Source organism: Engystomops pustulosus, chromosome 2 (genome assembly GCF_040894005.1).
Source record: "Engystomops pustulosus chromosome 2, aEngPut4.maternal, whole genome shotgun sequence".
Lineage (NCBI taxonomy): Eukaryota > Metazoa > Chordata > Amphibia > Anura > Leptodactylidae > Engystomops > Engystomops pustulosus.
Genome location: NC_092412.1, coordinates 97,290,105 through 97,312,074, shown reverse-complemented (window position 1 = coordinate 97,312,074; position 21,970 = coordinate 97,290,105). Strand labels below are relative to the sequence as shown.

Genomic DNA, 21,970 nt, shown 5'->3' with positions numbered 1-21,970 from the left:
CATTAGTATTATACAAGAATTTCTATTTCGATCCTTTATTTCACCTAATGTTCCCATGGAATATTCCATTATATCTATGGAAGTTTATTCTGTTGTATCAAACACAAATCATGGACACTTCCTTAATTAATTTGGGTTTGGTAAATTGAATTTCTTAGGGATGAATAATAACACTTGTCACAGTTTACTGCAAGACCTTGACTGGATTCACACATATATTGTCTGGTAGAGTGTCTATTGGTTTAATTATTTCTTTTATGTCCACAATAGAACAGACCTCTGAATCTTGAATCATTTGTTGATTTTAGCAAACATAAACTTCTCTTCATTTAAATGCAAGTTTAATTCTAAAAGATTTGTGTAAAACATTTCTGGGTCTAAAAGTTCATCCTATAAAACAGGAAGGAGTTGGTTATGAAGTATGTCTATCAAATGTTGAGACCATTACATCCCTAGGCTAGGTCATCAATAGTGTACTCCTAGATTACTCCTTTATACGTAAATAAATACATCACAAATAACGAACTTCCTGCACCGATGACAACTAATTGTCTAAGAAAAACATTTTTCTCATTTTTATTTTAAAGTTTAACAAAGTTGTTCTATACAGTATATTCAGCAGTATACAAAGCAGATATGTGCACATTCCAAATATACATGCATTGCATAGACATAATATAAAGAACTTTTTGTCATGGAAACAAATAAATAGAATTCAGTGGGATGTTGGATGTTAAAGAAAATCTGTCAGCAGAAACTTGCCTAATAAACCCCTACCAGTAACTGATCAACTAGATTAAAACCTTCCAGTTTTTTTTTTGGTGACCCAATGTGGTAGTATCATCCAATGAATCAACTTTCAAGTGATGTATTATTTAGTTGTATGAAGTCATGGGGGCAGATTTATCAAGTTTCTGAAAGTCAGAATATTTCTAGTTGCCCATGGCAACCAATCACAGCTCAGCTTTCATTTTACCAGTGCTCATGAATATTTTAAAGGGGAGCTGTGATTGGTTGCCATGGGCAACTAGAAATATTCTGACTTTCAGACACTTGATACATCTGCCCCATGGAGTTCTCTCTGCTTCCACTGTGAAAGCATCTCAGGAACGTCACTGGTTAGCTTTTCTAAAGTAGAGAGTTCGGAGGTGGTGAGAGCTTGACTTCAGTGCTGAGCTCTCCATCTCTGTGAAATACACCTCATTTGCATATACCTTCAGAATTTATTTTCTGGATGATACCACCATGCCAGACCATAAAGGAACATGATATGGAAGGGATTTATCATCATTTCTGCAGACACTCCTGAGGTTTGTGATTGGCAGTCAATTGGGATGTCATAAAAAATGGAAGTTATCTGGCTGCAGATGCTGAAACGATGAACATTGGAATGGTCTTTTATACCATTTCCTGCACTTTTTGTTCATGCAAATTTGTATTAGAAGTTATAAATCTACTTTATGTTTCTCAGACACACAATCATTTTCAATACATATTTTTTCCTAACAGAAAGTTGTACCATCAGAATTTTGTAAAAGGAGGCAGTCCACTTGCTTTAGACAAATGTTGCTATTTTTTCTATCCAATTTCCTGACAGTTAACTCTTGAATTAAAATAAAAAATAGTTAAAACTGTTTTAATATTACTAACTATACATGAATGTATGAATCACATACAATATAATAATGCTATAATACAGACAATATAGTAAGCTATAACTGTAAATATGTAATTTTCCATAGCAGGTCAACTAAACAATGTGAAACACCTCTACAGAAAATGACATTTTTCAAATAAAAACATTAGAACTTTCTGTGTAGGAATAACTAAATATCACAATACTATACCTAACTAAATATACAAGATTAAGGACAGGGACACTTATACTAAATGTTATTTACCTTAGGTGAACTTCAAAATTAAAAATATACAAAATAAAATCAATTTTTACTTAAAAAAATAAAATTGTCTCGCTATGATCTGTTCTGTTAACAGAGTTCCTGGAACAAGGGTACATCAGTTGTTTCCTGTTGTTATGTGCCAGATAAGAATTGCTCAGTCTTAGATTTTTAATAATATTATTTCCCAGATGTGTTTCAATATACCATTAGTGGTATGTGCATGTGACCTACCTTACCATTAACATGGTTTATTTTAGGAGCCCTGTTCTTTAACTCACCCAAGCAACTAGACACAGATCCCTTTAGTGCTACCAGTAGAAAAAATGGTTTTTCAGAACATCTTGTATGAAGGTATATCCTCTGCCTTTGCTTCCAATATCATAGGATGATACAGCTGAATAATTCTGAAAACAACACTGCAGACAGTAAATGTACCCTATAGACTGAAATCTATGCAGTCTGGAATAGCAATGTATAAGCAAACACGTAATGCACATGAATTCCTAGTCACAGCTTGGGCAATAACCAAGAATGAAATATAAATTAATCAGTATTACCCACCATTTCATTACAATAATAATAATGCAACTGTGAAGAATAGTTTTCTAGACAATAATGAAACAAGTTTTCTTGTTAGTAAAATGGGGGGATGATTTATCACAAATCTAACAGGTCTTATACACATGTTTTTGCGCCAAAAAAGTTGCTTGTCCGTAATTGTGCAATTTTTCTCACTAAAATAGCAGCATGTCTGAAACTGTGCCACTTCTGTGCCAATTTTGGTGCAAAAAATTGTGCAATTTCAGACGTGACTTTTTTGGGTGCAAAAACACACACATCAGACCCATCTGAGTTGTGATAAATCCCCCTTTATGTTTTATTCATTATGTTTTTTCTTACCACAAATGTGGGATAGAAATCAGTCTTAAATGCATTACACCCTTTTAACATTTCCATTGCAATAACGCAGTAAAACAAACTCTACAAATGATTGAGAAAATATCCCTTCATTTAATGTCTTCAGTTTCTATTCATATTTGTTTCTTCATGGTTATAGACCACAAAAAATAGCTTTGTAGTCAGATCGAGCCATGATATACTCTTTTATTTGTCTCCTACTTTCTGCTATATTCAGAATGTCACCCCAAAAAGCTCTAAGGTAATACAAATGATTGAAAGAGTTTATATAATTACGTTGACACCTATATTTATTGTATGGTCATTCGAATATGTTTTAACTGGCTTGTTTCCAATCAGAGCATTCAAGAAGTCCAGTGCTGAAAGATCCAAAGTCAATTTTATAACAACAAAATTCCTTCTGTTTTGTGTAATAAGATGAATGTCCAATATAAATGTAGCATAGAAAACAAGAGGCTGATCTTTGTATCTCTGTCCAATGATAATCTGTATTGAATTCTTACCTAAGGGGTTAGGGAGGGAAATTTATTTGCTGTAACATAATTTCTTTAAGTGCTTCGTAGTTCTGAATACTTCAAAAATCTAATGTGAAGTTCTTAAATACAGACAAAATAATGAGATAATATAACTTCACTTTTACATATCTGGAGAAGGAAAAGAACTATTTCTATGCAATTCGACATACTCCCGACTTAGCAGAGTTGTCATTCGCAGTTGAATGTCGCCTGACGTCATTCAATTCTGCATTCAGTTCCTCATAGATGCCAGTTTCAATCATTTCTTCTTGCCATGGTATAGGAATGTTGCCGGAAGCAAATTCATCAAAGAATTGCTTATCATTATCCTCAATGTTGACTCCTCTCACTGTTGAAAATGCCCCTACATCCTGAATATCCTTAGCATACACTGTTTTGGAGTCAGGGGCAAAAGGTGGTATAAGAATACCTGTGGATTAAGCAAGACAAAGAAGTATGAATTTATAGAACTTACTTGTGAACACAAGTACACGGGAGGACATCAATAGAGACTGAATCAGAGGCAATGGGAAGTGGAATTGAAAAAGAGGGGGATGCACCTGACCGTGCTCTGCCAATGACGCACCAAAATGCACATTTGCATTTAAAAAAAGATCAAGTTTAAAGGGCACCTACCACCCTGATTCTACCTATAAAGGTAGAAGGGGTGGTAGATGGATTGATGGGACGTGATTGATAGTTCCGGCCCCGGAGCCGCGGCCGCGCAGCTGAAGACCCGGACGAGGGCGCGCAGCTACCAGGAGCTGCGCGCCGAAGATTACCTGGTAGGCGGAGTAACGCGGCTACTGGGGCGTGGAGTAGCCGCGACTAGTAGCCTCATGTCCGGCTACTCCACGCCCCAGTAGCCGCATAAAAAAATTTGCATATTCCTGCAATAAAGTTTTCTAAAAGACACCCGGGACGTGGGGATTAGCCCAAAAAAGGACTCTCCTCACGTCCCATCCATCCACCTACCACCCCTTCTACCTTTATAGGTAGAATCGGGGTGGTAGGTTCCCTTTAAGGTGCATTCACACGCTATGCGGCCCCCATAGACTTCTATGGCTCCTGGTCAAGGCATAGTGAGCAAAAACTGCTTCACTGCACTGTGACCGAGTCAGGTGTCTGCTAATGGAGAGAGGAAGGGTAAAGAGCACTTACGCCTCCTCCGCCCGGGCCTGTGGTCATCTGGTGTGGGGGAGAACCTGGCTGTGTAAATGAACCCTTACTCTGTACCCAGGACACAGGTTTCTGTAGAAAGGCACGCATATGATGCAGGATATTTCACCCAAAGGGCTATATATTTGTTAGTATTTGAAACTTGACAGATTGTAACTGTTGCTCAACTTTTTTTAGAATAACATTCTGGTTATTTAAAATGAAGATAAACATTCTTAGAATCAGAGTGAGCGTGACACATGCTTCCTAGAAAACATTGTGGAGGCTCAATATATTTTAGGCTACCCTACCCAACCCTATCTTTAGAATTACATTGTACTTTTAGAGTTGATTGTGGAGGATAAATAATTTATAACTTTTATAGTATAAAACAAAATGGAATTATTTTATTCAGCATTTTTATATATTTTTATACATTTTTTGAAGCTGTACTCTTTTAAGTCTCAAGATAAAAACTGAGCATTTAAGGTATTATCACTATTATTATTTACCTATGCATTGCAGTGTATTATATGTGTAAGTCTATTAGACCCTTCCTTTTGTATTAGCAGCCACTGATGTGTACATAAATGGGGAGGGGGTTACTAAGCTCCCTGCTGCTATGACATTCCTTTGGCAAGAAACCACTGTGAATCCAGTAAACCTTTTAGACACCATGAACTGTGGCATCTAAGGGTGGTCAAACTATAACAATCAGTGTTATCACTGAATTTGGACTTTGCAGAAAAGTGTCAGTTACTACAAGGTAGTCAGAAAAGGGGCAGAAAAACAAAAAACAAGGAAACGGGTGAGTAAATGAAATTGGGATTTGGTTGTGCTTATCCTTAGGCACAACACTATTGTTAGCTAATTGGTTTAGAGGGTGCTGCCTTCAAACTCTCGTACTCAGACTGCCAGTCTGGCCGGAGTCCATAGTTTGTAGGGTTTTTTTATGGAGGGCGGAGGGGTGCACACAATTATCACAAAAGAGGCACATCATTAGCAAGGCATGTCATATTACACCATGATGGCAGAATGGACCATCTGAAGTTCTGGGCTATCGACCAAATAAAATCAGGTCCCCGGAAAACTTCTACAATTGGAGGCCCGTTGGATAGACCGCCTGGACAGCTTGAGCCCAAAAGGCCTGAACAAGGGCTTCACTTATGCTGCCTTCCTGTAGCTTAATTACTATGTCTTTGTAAAAAAAAAAAGACAAAAGAACCTTATGATATTCAAACTGAATATCTATTTTACCTAGGCAATTTTTTCAAGTTCAAGATTTCTCTTTAGGGGTCAATATATATGTTACTCTACAAGTATCATTTTTTCCTTCCTTCTGATATATTAAATATGGTACTGGTACAATTACCTGACACTACCTCTATCTTACTAAAAGCCTTTTTTGTGATAATTGTTGAAGTCGATTGAGGACCCAGTCCACGACTTTGTCCACCACCAGGAAGTCAGGCACACCTGCTGGGTAGTATTATGATGACTTTTTATGTTTCTTTGGAGGTGCAAGAACCACAACCCATTTTGAGGTTAGAGGCAGCCCCTTTTTCAAGTGGATTTGACTGATCCTTCACTCTGGAAAGGACCAAATATCGAAGATGCAGGAGTGTGAGTGCTGGTTCTTACAAAAAAAAACCTTGGCTGCTGAGGGAAGTTGTTTAACTCCTGAGTTAATGCCATCACAATACTGTACAACTATGACATGTAGAGTTAACACCGTGAGTTGTGTTTTGTGTGGAGCTACCCCTCCCCCTTTTTTGCTTTTTCACTCAATTATTTTCATGTCTTGATTTATTTTTAGCACTTTGATCAACAGCTAATGTTGTTTTTCGTATTTAGGTCTATTTTACAGCATGATTTGAGTTGGCATCATTTTAGCCATCATTTGCTGGCTTGTATTCTCCATAACTATATATTTGTATAACTCCATCTACATGTAATTTATGCTGACCCGTTTTTGTGTTTATTCATTGTATTGTAATATTCATTGTATTTGTATTATTATAGTATTTTATTTTATTTTCATATTGTGGGTGTTTCTTGAAATATTTGTGGCCATATTAATATATTTCTAGATGGGATACCCTTTTTAGGGAGTCTTCACATTTGCAAGTAGTTCCTCTGAATGTATGATATATTTTTGTTTTAATTGCTTTAAAGCATTGTCTTTGTGTTTTGAAAATAAAAATAAATAAAATAAAATATTTTATTCTATTTTATTTTATTCTATTTGTGCTAATTGAAAAATCAGGATTTTGAGACGTTTCAGTTATTTCAAGGTGTTTAGCTCTTTTCGCTTAACTTCAGTATTTCTAGGTAGTTCTAGCCCTGAAGGTAAACTACGCCAGATTTATCACCCAGCATAAGATGCCTGATCAATATCTAGTCTAACTGTGCTGTGTCTTACTTTAAGACAATTTTGTTCAAATCTGCCTAATATTTTTAAAAGCACCAAATTTTGTAGTCGGTCTACCCCCAAAATAAAGGTGTAAGACATACCAGCTTCAAGTTTCCTCCAATTGATATATTTGAAGAAAGGAACTACCCGCAGATCATTACAATTTCCATCTCTAAACCCTAGGCGTTTCTTAGGGTCTTTTTCCAGTAAGGCTTCACAGAAGGATTTACAATCCTTACTGAATTTTTCTGTGTATGTCACAGGATCATTAAGGATTCTATTCTTTAAATCTTTATTCTCTACCTGAAACAAAAAGAAAGGTAAAATTCTGAGTATTGTTCACATGGTCCATATCTACTTACAAGAGAAAAAGCTGCTATGTAATTATCATGGAAGATTATTTTATTTTCTAGATTTTCTATTTGAGGTAAGTATATAAAGGTGGGGCTGAAGAAGAATGTGGAAATGTTATCATCCAGATTATAAATATTCCACAAATGAAATGGCTGGGAAAGAGAAACAAAGATGCTGTTTACAGAAGTGAACAAGAGATGATCTTAAACCAAATTTTGGTAAGCATGCATTTCACAGCCAGGTGAATAAATTGCAACGCACCACAAGAGGGCAGTGCAATGCCTTGTAATGAGTCTAAGGTCACTTTTGTTTAAAATTCTACAAAAAACATAAAGCTCCTGAGTCCTGATCTAAAGGGAAGACTAAAGAAATAGAAAATGAATGCAGATCACTACATTGTTTCAGGCATATTCTAAGTCTGTTCAGTACTTTATAAATAAAAACATATTAAAAAATATGTGGCCCACACATCCTAAATATATACGAATATTGAAGAAGTGAAGTTTAGCTACCACTTAGCTGCACATTTGGTTGGTTTCTCCATATCACCCTGAAAGTCTTTGACATTCATTACTGTATCTACAGCACTACAAAGCTTTTAGTCATCTGGAAATCTAAATCTGGTAGACTTGCCATTGCACTTAATAGAATGTACTGGCAAGAATGGCGCTGCTGTAGGTGGCTGCCTGTGCATTGGATCCGGCACCCACACCCCCTGCCCCGTGCAACAGAGCTGCGGTACTGCACCCTGGCAGCCAAGAGCACCAGTTATCACATCTTCAGAGCACTTGAAATGCAAATGAACCACCAGTGCCTTACATAAAGTTAGAAGGAACACTATACCACGGCTGTAGTAGTGGCCAGCACCAGGCAGCTTTAGCTTTAGCGTCAGCACTTGGCAAAAGTGGAGCTACGGGCAGGGTCTCTTCTGTCAAACCAATAGCAGCACACCCCTGTTTCACCCCAATCACTGTTAGCGCTCCACCAGCGCCCCTTCTGTAGAACTACTTATGCATTTCGTTCTGTAATTGTTTCGCCTTATGTGCTCTTGTAAAGTATCAGTTCACACTACGGTTGGCATTTCCATTCCTAGTATCCTAGAAATGTAAAACACTGAAATAGAACGGATCATTGAAATCAATATAGATTTTTATGTCATCCATTGTCATCAGTTGTACATTGATCCATCATTCTTCATTTTTTTCACAGAAAAAATGACAGAACTTGTAGTACTTTTTTGCCGATAAAAACAGGCCCTCCTGTAATGTATATGGCTGTGACTGGTGATAGCAGTGAAGGGGCCCCAGCAATACCTGAAGTGGGCGGGGGGCGGCTATCCCCCCCCCCCCCGGAATATAATATGTGGATGGTGGGATAATGTCCCCTATATATAATAAGGGATGGGGGGGGGAATGTCTCCTGCATATAATAAGGTAATGGGGGGAATAATGTCTCCTGTATATAATAAGGGAATTAGGGGAATAATGTCTCCTTTATATAATAAGGCAGTGATTTTCAACCAGTGTGCCGTGGCACACTAGTGTGCTGCGACACATGGTCTGGTGTGCCGCGGGGAAAGTTCCCCAAACTATGGTGCCCCCTGTGTTTTGTTTTGCGATGCGCAGTCACGGCTTCTTACAATGTAGGAGACGTGTACAATAACACATGCGCAAGCTTTGAACCTCGCACAACAAAATGATGTCACCGAGGCCGGCGCATCATCCTGAGAGCGGAGAGACTCTCGCATTTCCCCACCGCCAAGGTAATGCCCGCCAATAATGCTAACTATATGAGCTTTTGCCTGAGTATATGAACTGTTGGCAGAATACTCAGCATATGAGCTGGTACTTTTAGTACTCCAGCAGTATACTGCATATAACAATGAGAAATGTAAAATGAGAAATACTATAGTCATGAGGCTGGAGTACTACAAGTACCAGCTCATATGCTGAGTATACGAGCTGGCACTTGTACTCTGGCCTCATGGCCATAGTACTTCTCATTGTACCCCTTTATTTTGCAGTATATGAGCCACATAATAATCAGCACCATATACTAAAAACAGGGAGAAACTGAGAACTGTTGTGGAAGAGCTTTGTGTGTGTCTTTCCACCATTCCTGCCAGGATATCCCTTTTGTGTTTATCGAAACAGGCCCAGGTTTCACAATGAGTGAGTAAAATAAATTTAGAATCTACACTCACCGGCCACTTTATTAGGTACACCATGCTAGTAACGGGTTGGACCCCCTTTTGACTTCAGAACTGCCTCAATTCTTCGTGGCATAGATTCAACAAGGTGCTGGAAGCATTCCTCAGAGATTTTGATCCATATTGACATGATGGCATCACACAGTTGCCACAGATTTGTCGGCTGCACATCCATGATGCGAATCTCCCGTTCCACCACATCCCAAAGATGCTCTATTGGATTGAGATCTGGTGACTGTGGAGGCCATTTGAGTACAGTGAACTCATTGTCATGTTCAAGAAACCAGTCTGAGATGATTCCAGCTTTATGACATGGCTCATTATTCTGCTGAAAGTAGCCATCAGATGTTGGGTACATTGTGGTCATAAAGGGATGGACATGGTCAGCAACAATACTCAGGTAGGCTGTGGCGTTGCAACGATGCTCAATTGGTACCAAGGGGCCCAAAGAGTGCCAAGAAAATATTCCCCACACCATGACACCACCACCACCAGCCTGAACCGTTGATACAAGGCAGGATGGATCCATGCTTTCATGTTGTTGACGCCAAATTCTGACCCTACCATCCGAATGTCGCAGCAGAAATTGAGACTCATCAGACCAGGCAACGTTTTTCCAATCTTCTACTGTCCAATTTCGATGAGCTTGTGCAAATTGTAGCCTCAGTTTCCTGTTCTTAGCTGAAATGAGTGGCACCCAGTGTGGTCTTCTGCTGACGTACTGTGCATTCAGAGATGCTCTTCTGCCTACCTTGGTTGTAACGGGTGGCGATTTGAGTCACTGTTGCCTTTCTATCAGCTCGAACCAGTCTGCCCATTCTCCTCTGACCTCTGGCATCAACAAGGCAGTTCCACCCACAGAACTGCCGCTCACTGGATCTTTTTCGGACCATTCTCAGTAAACCCTAGAGATGGTTGTGCGTGAAAATCCCAGTAGATCAGCAGTTTCTGAAACACTCAGACCAGCCCTTCTGGCACCAACAACCATGCCACGTTCAAAGGCACTCAAATCAGCTTTCTTCTCCATAGTGATGCTTGGTTTGAACTGCAGGAGATTGTCTTGACCATGTCTTCATGCCTAAATGCACTGAGTTGCCGCCATGCGATTGGCTGATTAGAAATTAAGTGTTAACGAGCAGTTGGACAGGTGTACCTAATAAATTGGCCGGTAATGAAGTGGCCACTATAATATACAATATAGTGTATATTATTAACTATATGTATAATATGACTGTTCTAGTGTCATTTTGTGCTATTTTAGTTGGTGGTGTGCCCCAGGATTTTCTAAGTATAAAAAGTGTGCTGCGGCTCAAAAAAGGTTGAAAATCACTGTAATAAGGGGATGGGTGGATAATGGCTCCTGTATATAATAAGGTGTTGGGGTAGAATAATGGCTTCTGTATGTAAGAGGGAGATCTAATGAACAGTGTATTAACAAAATTAAGAGTTAACTAAGCTAAGAGCAGCTGCTGTGCTATATATTAACCCCTTAGGGATTTTTCGTTTTCCTTTTTCGTTTTTGCATTGTCATGTTTCACTCATTTTGCTTTTATATGTGATCTTGGGAAAGGGGGATGATTTAAACTTTTACCTTTTTTTACTATTTTTTTATTTTTTTCTTAATTCTTTAAAAAATTAATTTTACCATTATTTCAGATCCTTCAGGGTAATTTAACCTTGCAGGCTCCAATTGCTAATATTATATACTGCAATACTACTGTATTGCAGTATATAGCTATTTTACTATGATATCTAATAGACAGCACTCTGCTGGCCATTAGAGATCATTGCACATGGCAAGCCTACGAGTCTTTGAAGGAGAAGAGTTGTCATAGGTGAGGAGCCACCAAGATGAAGACCAGGACAGATCAGAGGTAGAAGGTCGACTGATTTATACAGTAAGTGATGTCTATATCTACCTAATGGCAGCTTTGTAGCGCAGTCATTGTTTTCCACTGTATAGTAATGTGCAGTATATTCCCAGCTGGTATATATTTTTATATGTGGTGGATTCATTACTGTGATATTATTAGTATTGTATTGGCTTGGGGATATATATTTATGTGCATCCGTATTTCAGTGTTTATTATGTATGCTGTCAGTGTATCTGTATTTGTGTATACACGGTGCTGTGTTTATATATGTGTATTTTGCATGTACAGTGCATGTATATGTGTTCCATGCACACACATATATATGTGTGTGTGTATTCTGAAGTATTACGTGTGGGATGGGGCCAGCAGTAAGGGTGTAGGTATATACGGGACCCGATAATGGGTTTGCATCGGGGCCCACTGGAGTCTTGTTACGCCACTGCGGATGACATCAAGTTTTTTTTACATTTAAGTCAATGGGACAGATAGTAAGTGTCAGTTTTTACATTTTCTTTTAGATGAAGAAATAGACAGGTATAGATAGAAATAGTTAATATATAGATAAAGAGATGATGAATAGATTATAGATAAATGTGAGGTATAGAGGGAAAGATATGGTAGGTACACAAACAGAAATGAGAAACCAATAGGTAGATAGGCAGTTAGAAATGAGAGATCGATAGGTAGGTAGATAGATCGATAGATAGGTAGATAGAAAGAAAAGCTAAATAGATAGATAGATTCACAGATTTGAGGCAGGACAAGTGCCCGTTTTTTAAGCCAGGAAAGGTTATGGTATCAGTTAAATTAACAGACACTATGTCATCATTTACTGTCAGTTTATCTACCTTTATTTATCATCCGTTTTTTTTTAAACGGAGATAAAGACTGGATAGATGGTAGTGTGAACTTAGCTTAACCTGTACTGTCCTGTAACTGTTTGTTTGCAACTAAGGAACTAGCAACATGTAAGAATGTGCCTCTCATAGTATATTTATGTACCTGTAACATTAAAGAGGACCTGTCACCCAAATTTTAGGCACTAGGAGCTGCTTACTAAAGTGATAGCGTTACCGGAAACCTCCGGTAACACTATCAAACACTGCGGCGGGGTACAGTGTAATTGTCGGACAGCTCGCAAAGCGGTGCAATGTATTCATAAGGGGGTGGGGTTGGGGTGTGGATAGGGGCGGTGACTGTCGTCTGGCACGCCGCAGTCACTGCCGGCCTATGGAGCAAGCAGAGCAGTCCGGGGAAGAGGCAGCGCCTCGGACCACCCCCTCATGAATACATCAGACCGCTTTGCGAGCGGTCCGATGATTACACTGTACCGGAGGTTTTCCGGTAACGCTATCACTCTAACACTCCAGCGTTTGTTCAAGCACTAGGTGCTGCTTACTTTAGTGATCAGCTCCTAGTGCCGAAAATGTGGGTGACAGGTCCTCTTTAAGCTGTTACTGTACTCTGTGTGACAACTGCTGGAACACTATGTACAAAGTAATTTTCCCCCAGGGGATCAATAAAGTACTATTACATTGTATCGAAATACAGAGAAAGGCTAACTTTTACATGAGTTATAAATGGTGCTCCAACCTTGCAGCTGACGGATCTTAACTTGTGAAATATCCACATGTGAGGGAAAGTAAGAAATGCTTGCAAAATCCTAGTATACGACACTACAGCTTGTCCAGATATGTGCTCAATACTTTACAAAACATTAGTTAATTGGTTTGACACAACCTGCCTGCATATATAACCCTGCAGTTATATATTGGTGAAACTAGACACCCGTCCTGCATTATTTCCTGTAGATAATAGTTACCTTCTCGCCTCTGCATCTGAACGGACCACGTGCAGCTACCATTTCATATAAAGTTACCCCCAAAGAGAAGTAGTCCACAGAGTAATCATATTCTTCCCCGTTCAGCAGCTCAGGAGCCATAAACCCTGAAAAGGATTTATATCAGCAGAAAAAATATTAATATTATTTAGTAAACAAATTGTAAATAGTGGCAATAGGGTGATTAAAGTTAAAATAGTTCCAACTAATAATTTAAAGAGTAACTGTCATTTGAGATAATGTTTTACATTGTGTGGGGGGTAGTGTTGTGAACATTTTTCTTATATACTTCATTAAGAAATTCTGCCGAATTCTGGAAAATGCCTTTTAGTAACAGGGTTACTTCTGTGTTGTCAATGCAGATCGGTCTAAAACTGAAGCCTGGGCTCTCTCTCCACTCCTGTTTGTTTACCTAGCTCTGAGCAGTGATTGTTAGCCCTTTCTGCTGTCTCTTTGGCTGTAGTATGCTATGAGTAGTACATTTAAACATCAAACCTAATGTTAAGGGGTTAATCTTCACTACTGAGGGCTGTGTAAACAAACAAAGGGAGATTAAAAGTAAGCTTATAGCTCCATAGACACGGGCTGGAATACATATCTCTAGAAGGAGAGGGAGCTCTGGAGCCTAATTTTTTTAAAATAAATTATGTGGTATTTCGCAATAAAGTATATTTTTTGTAATCTAAAATACGAAAATGTTCATAGTACTCTATGCCCATAAGTACACTGTTAATTGAGTTTTTTTATTTGATTCTGAGTGAGGGAAAATCTCCTGGGACTAAGGAGACTATCCCTGTTACACCCTATCCTATAAAGCCCTGTGTGCCTAAACTCAGAGCCATAGCCATAAACAGCAACCGCCCCAACAGGAACCTGTCCCTAAATTATTGACCTTATTACGACACTAACTTGGTCAGAGTACCAAATCAACGATTGCTAGTATATGTGGTCCCAACACGGCATGTATCGTCCTGTGGCCTCATCAGGGGACACCACAAGAAAACCGATCAAGCAAAGGTGCGCAAAAATATAATGAGTGAAATGCATAATTATTATCACTCAAAAAGGTGGCATTACTCACCGAGGTCCGTTACTTGTATGGTGCTAAAGTGCTTTTAGGTCTAGTCCTGATGTTGACCGACCATGTTGTACTGAGGCCAGTGGGCTCATTTGTAGCTATGGCATCAGGGTTTTTAAATAGACACAAGCTCAGAGATCTTGGGAACTCCCATTAGAGTTGTTCTGCCCCCTGTTGCTGACAACCTGCTCCTGGGCTGGTGGGAACAGACTTGCATTTTCTGTGAATCAGGGGAACCCAGATAGATCGTACAGGCAAATCTCTGGGCCCGCTTTATTGATGATGTGTTCATCACATCCTGAAATATGTGGCGAATTTTGCATATGAATCGGGGACCATTTGGGCGACACTGCACACAATAAGGACAAACCCTTGGCAAGCCACATACATAATGACCACAAAGGTGATTCAAGGCCCTATTTTTCATAGGCATTGAACTAGTAAAACCTCCACTTAGAGGAGGGAATTGGGAACATATATTACTCCAACATGAAGCAAGGTGGATTTTCTGTCTGGAAACCGTATCCCCTTTGGGATTAAATGAGAAACTAATTTTGCTTGTTTTATTTAGTTCATTTTGTTTGTAAATTTCTGATTATTTATGATATTATGCCATGTGGGGACCACATATACTAGCAATCATTGATTTGGTACTCTGACCAAGTTAGTGTCGTAACAAGTTTAGGCACAGTTTTAATAGTTTAATAGTTTAGGGCTTTATAGGACCTACCAACAAGGTGTAACAGGAATTGTCTACTTAGTCCTAGGAGAATTTCCCTCAAATCAAAAACTCATTCAACAGTGTACTTATGGGCATATAGTCCACACAAGGCAAGGAAAAAAAGTTTTTTATCAGCTCACCACTCCTCCAGCCGTGCACGGAATATCCCTAGACTTCAGACTTCACAAGCATGCAACGATCCAGCATGGTCCTCGTGGTTTAAAACATATAGTCTTCTTTATTAGGCTAAAACCTGAGCGGCTGAAATGTGTTGAACGATACTTGTGTATCGAGGTCATGGCTGGTGAGCCAGATGATGGCCGCATCTGGCTTGCGGACTGGGCTCCTGGTGGGGCCAGTGTAAAAATAAAAAAATATGTACTCACCTTACCGACTCTCGCCTGCAGCTCTGCTACTTGAAGCAGACCGGCTGGCGGTTACAGCTCCGTACAAGCCAGCGTCGCACAGACTAAGACGTCAACAAGCACCTGAAATCAGTCTGTGAACTGCCAGCGCACAAGGAGCTGTCACTGCTGCCCAGACTGCTCCAAGTAGCGGAGCTGCAAAGTGGCATACAGGGTTTTATTTGTGTGTACTGGGGTGGGGGACTGGCTGGCTGTATAAAGGGGGGGGATGGCTGGCTGTGGGGGAGGGACTGGCTGTATACAGGGGAGGTGCTGGCTGTATACAGGGGATGGCTGGCTGTATGCAGGGAAGGGGCTGGCTGGCTGCATACAGGGGGGCGGCTGGCTGTATATGGGGGGGGCTAGCTGGCTGTATACAGGGGGGGTGGCTGGCCATATACAGGGGGGGCAGAATGGCTGTATACATGGGGGTGGCTGACCATATACAAGGGGAGCAGAGTAGCTGTATACATGGAAAGGGGCTTGCTGGCTATATATTGGGGTGCTCTCTGGCTATGTATAGGGGGTCTGGCTTTGTACTGGGTGGGCTGGCTGGCTATATACTGGGTTGGCTGGCTGAATATATACTGTGGAGGGGCATGCTGGCTATATACTGGGGAGGCTGGTTGGCTATATACTGGGGGTGACTGGCTGGCTATATACTGGGGGCTGGTTGGCTATATACTGGGCTAGATGTCTGGCTATGTATAGGGGGGCTGGATATATACTGGGTTAGCTGGTTAGCTATATACTGGGTGGGCTGGCTGGCTATATAGTGGGGAGAGGCATGCTGGCTATATACTGGGGGGCATGCTGGTTATATACAGGCGGGGGCTTGCTGGCTATATAGAGGGGGGCTGGCTATATACTGGGGAGAGGCTGACTGGCTACATGCTGGGGGGGACTGACTGGCTGTATACTGCCGGGATGGCTGGCTGTATGCTGGGGGGGCAGGCTGGCTGTATACTGGGGGGGGGGGCTAGCTGGCTATATAATGGGGGGCTGGCTGGCTATATACTGTATAAACATATCTATATTGTATGCCTATGGATGTTTTTATATGAGCCTAATAAAGAAGAAAATATGTTTTAACCCACCAAGGACTGTGCTGGATCGTTACATATAATCCACAAACACCACACATATAGGCCCTATTCAGACAACAGAGCCCAGTTTATATTACTAACTTTAAAACTGATGCTGATTAAGACATACCTGACTGATGAACCTCTTCCTCTTATTGAGGTAAGCATTTTTTCCTATTACATTATGATCTATTTTAACTGTAACGCTATAGCCATTATAGCCACCTATTTTTAGATTAATCTTGTTGCAAGTACAGGTGAATTGGACAGGGTTTTAAGTGTTCCCACGTCTTAAATTGTACTAAAAAGCACCCATAAATCTGGCAAGAATCTAGTGGATGTTTTCAAACTGATTTTATTGAACCCTTACCGATGAAGGACTTAATAGTACAACACATGCCGAGGTAACTTCCCGTCCTGCGCCATACTATTATGTCCTGCTTCTGACCCTCCGATAGCAGCCCCGGGGTCCATTGAGTGCCCCAAGGTTGTGCAATGTCCTATAGCGTGCTAAGTGTATTACATAACACGGTGCACTACATTTGTATTTCATTGTGTTGGCTCAATATGAGCTTGAACAAGCGTTAAGCCATTAACCCCATCTTTCAACCAAAAAATACTAAAGTTATATGTCCGAAAAGATGGTGATACTAAAACAAATGAGATTTTCTCAGAATTACTATTTCTTCAATGTGTGATTCTTCTTCAATCGTTTTGTATTTTTAACACATAAGAAATAAAGCTAAAAATGTAATATACTCGTACTAGTATAGCAGTGGCAATGATGGCGAGAGGTTCCCTTTAATATTTTAAAGGTAAGCATATCCTGCATTTAAGTATATATTTATTATACCTGGAGTTCCTGCATAACCTTTGGTTTTGTTTTTCTTCTCTTTCAATTCCACAGCCAGCCCAAGGTCGGAAATTCGGACATTCCCTGAAAAGTAAACATAGAGCTTGTTCTGCAAGACCACATACTGTTCCTTCATCTCTCACCTACCATATTTACTTTACATTATAAAACGTGCCTGGAAATATTCTGAAAATCCCTCAAGTACGCATATGCTGGAGGTAGAGAACTTTTTTTTATTGTTTGCATGAAAGGTGAATATTATAGAAGAAACAGAATGCTTGCACTTCATAAGCCATGTTATATGATATCCAGTATCTCACTGGATATACTAGAAATCTAAAGACAATGGGGGTCATTTACTAAGGGCCTGATTCGAGTTTTCCCGACGTGTTACCCGAATATTTCCGATTTGCGCAGATTTTCACTGAATCGGCCCAGGTTTTTGGTGCAATTGGTGCGACGGAAATCGGGGGCGTGGACGAACGAAAACCCGACGGATTCGGAGAAACCGCCGCATTTAAAAAAAAAAGTATCGCTGGACACGCGCTTACCTTCACCAGGAATAGGATCGTGAACTTCAGCGCAGCAGCGACACCTGGTGGATGTTGGAGGAACTGCCTTAGTGAATCGCCAGAAGACCCGAATCCACCGCAGAGAGCGCACCGCTGGATCGCGAATGGACCGGGTAAGTAAATCTGCCCCATATAGTGAACATTAAGGCAGAATATCAGAAAGTGTACCATTATAGCCAATGTCAGAATTATGAGATTACTATCAGTATACATAGATTTGGAGGACAAATTACCTGGGATATGACTTTGCATAAACATATCTGTTCTACACTGAGGCCAGCATAAACATATCTCTCATTGATCTAGAATATAGCCTTGCTAGATATGCCAATGCCATGTTATTTTATATCCTAAAGGGGTTGCCCGGGTTGGAAAACAAACTGCTACAAATGTTAGAAAATAAAAACTGCTCTCAGTTCTCACCTCTTATTTCCCCTTGGTGGCATTTGACCACTGCTTCCATTCAGTAGGCTCAGTAGTTATGTACTATATTTCTCGAATCATCACCCCCCCTCCACCATTGAATCATTGATCCAGAGGCCATATGCTACCAGAAGGACAGCAGCAGTACAGAAACTGGATCACCAGGGAAATAAGAGGTGTGTAGTGGTGTTTTAACATAAATGTGTTAGCATAGTTTTTGTCAGCCTAGACAAGTCTTTTAAAGAGAATAATAATCAATAGCTGGAAATAAATGTTACATGGTGATTTTTCTTCCAGAATCTGGTCACACATCATGAGTTACAAAAATCTCGACATGAATACATTATGAGTTTCTTGTATGAATTATTGTCTGGTATTATAATATATTAGATGACCATATATAAATGTAGCATACCATCATTGTCCAATAGTACATTTTCTGGTTTGAGGTCACGATAGATGATCCTGTTTTGGTGTAAATGTTCCATCCCACATATGATCTGCGCTGTATAAAAGCATGCTCTGGGTTCATCTATGCCTGGATTTTCCTCGTCAACATTGTAAATGTGAAACCTAAAGTAAACAAGGTGTTGAATAAAGGTTGTAACTTGCAAATCACATCAGAAAAAAAATCTGAAACAAAGTAACTATGGTTATACAAAAATACTTATTAAGCAGGTAATTAGGGAAACATACTTATATTATGCAAAATAGATTTGTCTATGTTCTCATTATAAAGTTAACTCATTAATAGAGAGATGAGTGGATCCGAACTTCCAGTTTGTGGTTCGGGTGTGCCCTGCACAACCCTAAACATATTGCTGTTTGGCTGCCAAACAGGCATATTAACTCTCGTAGCAACTAGCCATGGATTTGATTCGCCAGTGGCGTTCCCTAAGCCAGTCACAGTCGTGGATAATAGTTAGGAGCGCACTTGAATCTGAACGGGAAGTTTAGCTCCTCTAATCTCTACTCACTCATAGAACAAATTATCACGTGATGTCTTTATGAAAAAACCTTAATGAAGATGACTTGTGAGCTCTCTTGGGTCATGACCAAGAGTATAACTTGGGGTCCAAAGGTTGTAGTCGTACATAGGGCAATAGACAATATTGTGGGGTATGGCACAGATTTTGCACAGGATTTACACAAGATTATCTCCATTTAATGCTAAAGGTTAAAGAGAACCTGTCGTCACAAAATGGCCTAATAAACTATTACCAGTATGTTGTCAAGCAAATGAACAGCTTATAGATCATGTGTCTTTCATGGCCAAGTGTGGTGATATCATCCAGAAAATCTACTTTGAACTGAAATGTAAATTGGTTGTTAAGCTTGTTAATAGTTTGTTAAACTCTCCGCCACCTTTACTTTTTACAACTAATTTACATTTCACTTCAAAGTTGATTCTCTGGATGATGCCACCACACTGGGCCATGAAATAAGCATCATCTAGAAGGTGTTCAGCTTCTTCACAACATACTGCTAGTGGTTAGTTAGACAAATTTCTGATGAAAGGTTTCTGATGACAGTGTAGTTACAATTTGTATAGAATTTGTATAGATAGTTATTCTACTCCTCAATTCATAAAAAAGAGGTAATTTAGTGATCTGGACAATACCAGAACATCTGATATCTGGACACCATTCACACTGGGCTTCTCCTGTGTATTTAGTTAAAGACCAGCAGTTTGGGGTGTGCATGGGTAACTAGGTGAGAAAACGGTACACATCATGCAGATTCCGAAAATATGTGAATAAAGTTTTTTTATTTTATTTGATATACTCAGAACAGAGCATTAAAGTTTGCGCATATAAAAATATCTAATAACAAAAGGCACACTGCCCGATACAGGTTTGCTTGTTCCGGCTTCCTCATAGTTTTTCTCACCTAGCTTCCACTTCATACCCTGAACTGCTTGTCTTCACCTGAGCAGCCCACTGTGAACTTTGTCCATAAATGACTGGGATAGTAATGTGTCCAGATCCCAAAATCATCTCTCTCTCTCTTTTCCACTCTTGATGTGGTGAGAACTATCCATTGACATTACATCCTTGCTGGAAATTTAATACGTGAAATTTTGGTTCACACAGTCGGTCCAAATGGAAACTAGCACAAAATGTTTCTGCTACTCAAATTTGACTGTTTTTAGAAACACTACATGAACATTGGTTTTGTGTTGTTACACAACCTTATTGTAAGGGGCTACAAACTGTTACTCATAACAGCAGATACCTCTGACAAGTATAGTGCCTCACTAATATTTCAGGCTCTTGTCAAAGGTTAGGGAACCTAGCACATTCTCCTTGTTCTCTATCTTCTGTATTAGCATTACCAGATTTTTCAGGACAACATTGGTAAACAGTCAAGACATCAGGCCCTAAACAACGACCTTAGGCAGTGTCTGATTAATAGGAACTATGACTTCAACACCTTGACTGAAGATCATGGGACATCCTTTGCTTGGATTTTTGGCCTGTTCATGTTGACTGTCCCTGACTATTGACCCCGAATTTGATTTTGTTTCTAGACTATGCTTTTGTTTCAGTTGTTGAATTTGTCATTTCAGCAGTGCAAAGCAAACTGTCCAAACTTTGACACTGTTTATCCCACTGTCTAGTATAACTGTACAACTTCTTTTAGTTGGCTTAAAGGGGTGGTTCGCGTGTTTAAAACAATTCGGAGTCGACCTGCGGTGGGCTTTTTTAAAAAATAAATGTATACTCACCTACTCTGTCTCTCCCATGGTCACACCCACCCATCCCTATTCCCAGCACTGTATCAGGTGCTGAGACAAACACGGGCACAGATCAGATGGACAGAGGGGGTGAGAACTTTTTTTTTTCTTTAAAAAGTCATCCCCAGCCTGAATTCTTTGGAACTCTCAGACAACCCCTTTAATTCCAATTATCACATGAACATTTTGTGCAGCCCATATGTATTAACAGATCCATTTTATCTGTGTCTTTAGGAGAAGAGGAGAAGCAGACAGCAGAACTGTGGTTTCGCTAGCACTAACTTTTACTATTTATTTGCTAAACAGGCCGCAAAGAGTAAGAGTCGGAAATTATTGGTCTAGGGAAGCTCTGTCCAGCATAGGGACAGTTCTGTCGCTTTTTTTATTTTCGGTCTATACTGCGGATTTCCGAAGGAACGACCAAGAGTGCTTCATCCAGAAATACTCAGACGACACAATATTGGTTGGACTAATAAAAGACAGAAAGGACGGGGAGTATAGGACAAGTGTGTCCGAATTTTGTGACTGGTGTACTGTAAATAGTCTGCAGTTAAATCTGTCAAAAACTAAAGAGAGCATAGTTGATTACTCAAGGAAAAGGAATTCCACGTTTGAGCCATTGAACATCGGAGGGGTTGAAATTGAACGTGTAGGGGAATATAAATATCTGGGTATAATGATTGATGAAAAATTAAAGTGGCAATCTAAGATGGATTACGTTTACAGGAAGGCAACTAGTAAGTTGTTTTTCCTGAGATCGCTCAAAGCTTTTTATCTGAACACCCGCCTTTTGATTACTTTTAAGAGTCTGTGGTACTTACCGTATATACTCGAGTATAAGCCGACCCGAGTATAAGCCGAGACCCCTAATTTTACCACAAAAAACTGGGAAAACCTATTGACTCGAGTATAAGC

General features: G+C 39.8%; 1 protein-coding gene across 1 annotated transcript in view; it reads right to left on the bottom strand.

Moving 5' to 3' along the window:
* Positions 1-548: 548 nt before the first annotated feature.
* The window catches only part of GRK1 (G protein-coupled receptor kinase 1), a 33,906-nt gene continuing 12,484 nt past the window's right edge, over positions 549-21,970 (bottom strand). Inside the window, exons 3-7 of the mRNA XM_072135636.1 lie at positions 18,734-18,891; positions 17,324-17,407; positions 13,165-13,289; positions 7,007-7,208; positions 549-3,764 (exon numbers count right to left, since the gene is read on the bottom strand). Of these exons, the coding sequence (XP_071991737.1) occupies positions 3,487-3,764; positions 7,007-7,208; positions 13,165-13,289; positions 17,324-17,407; positions 18,734-18,891 (847 nt within the window). The 3' untranslated portion in view covers positions 549-3,486. The remainder of the gene's footprint in view (positions 3,765-7,006; positions 7,209-13,164; positions 13,290-17,323; positions 17,408-18,733; positions 18,892-21,970) is intronic.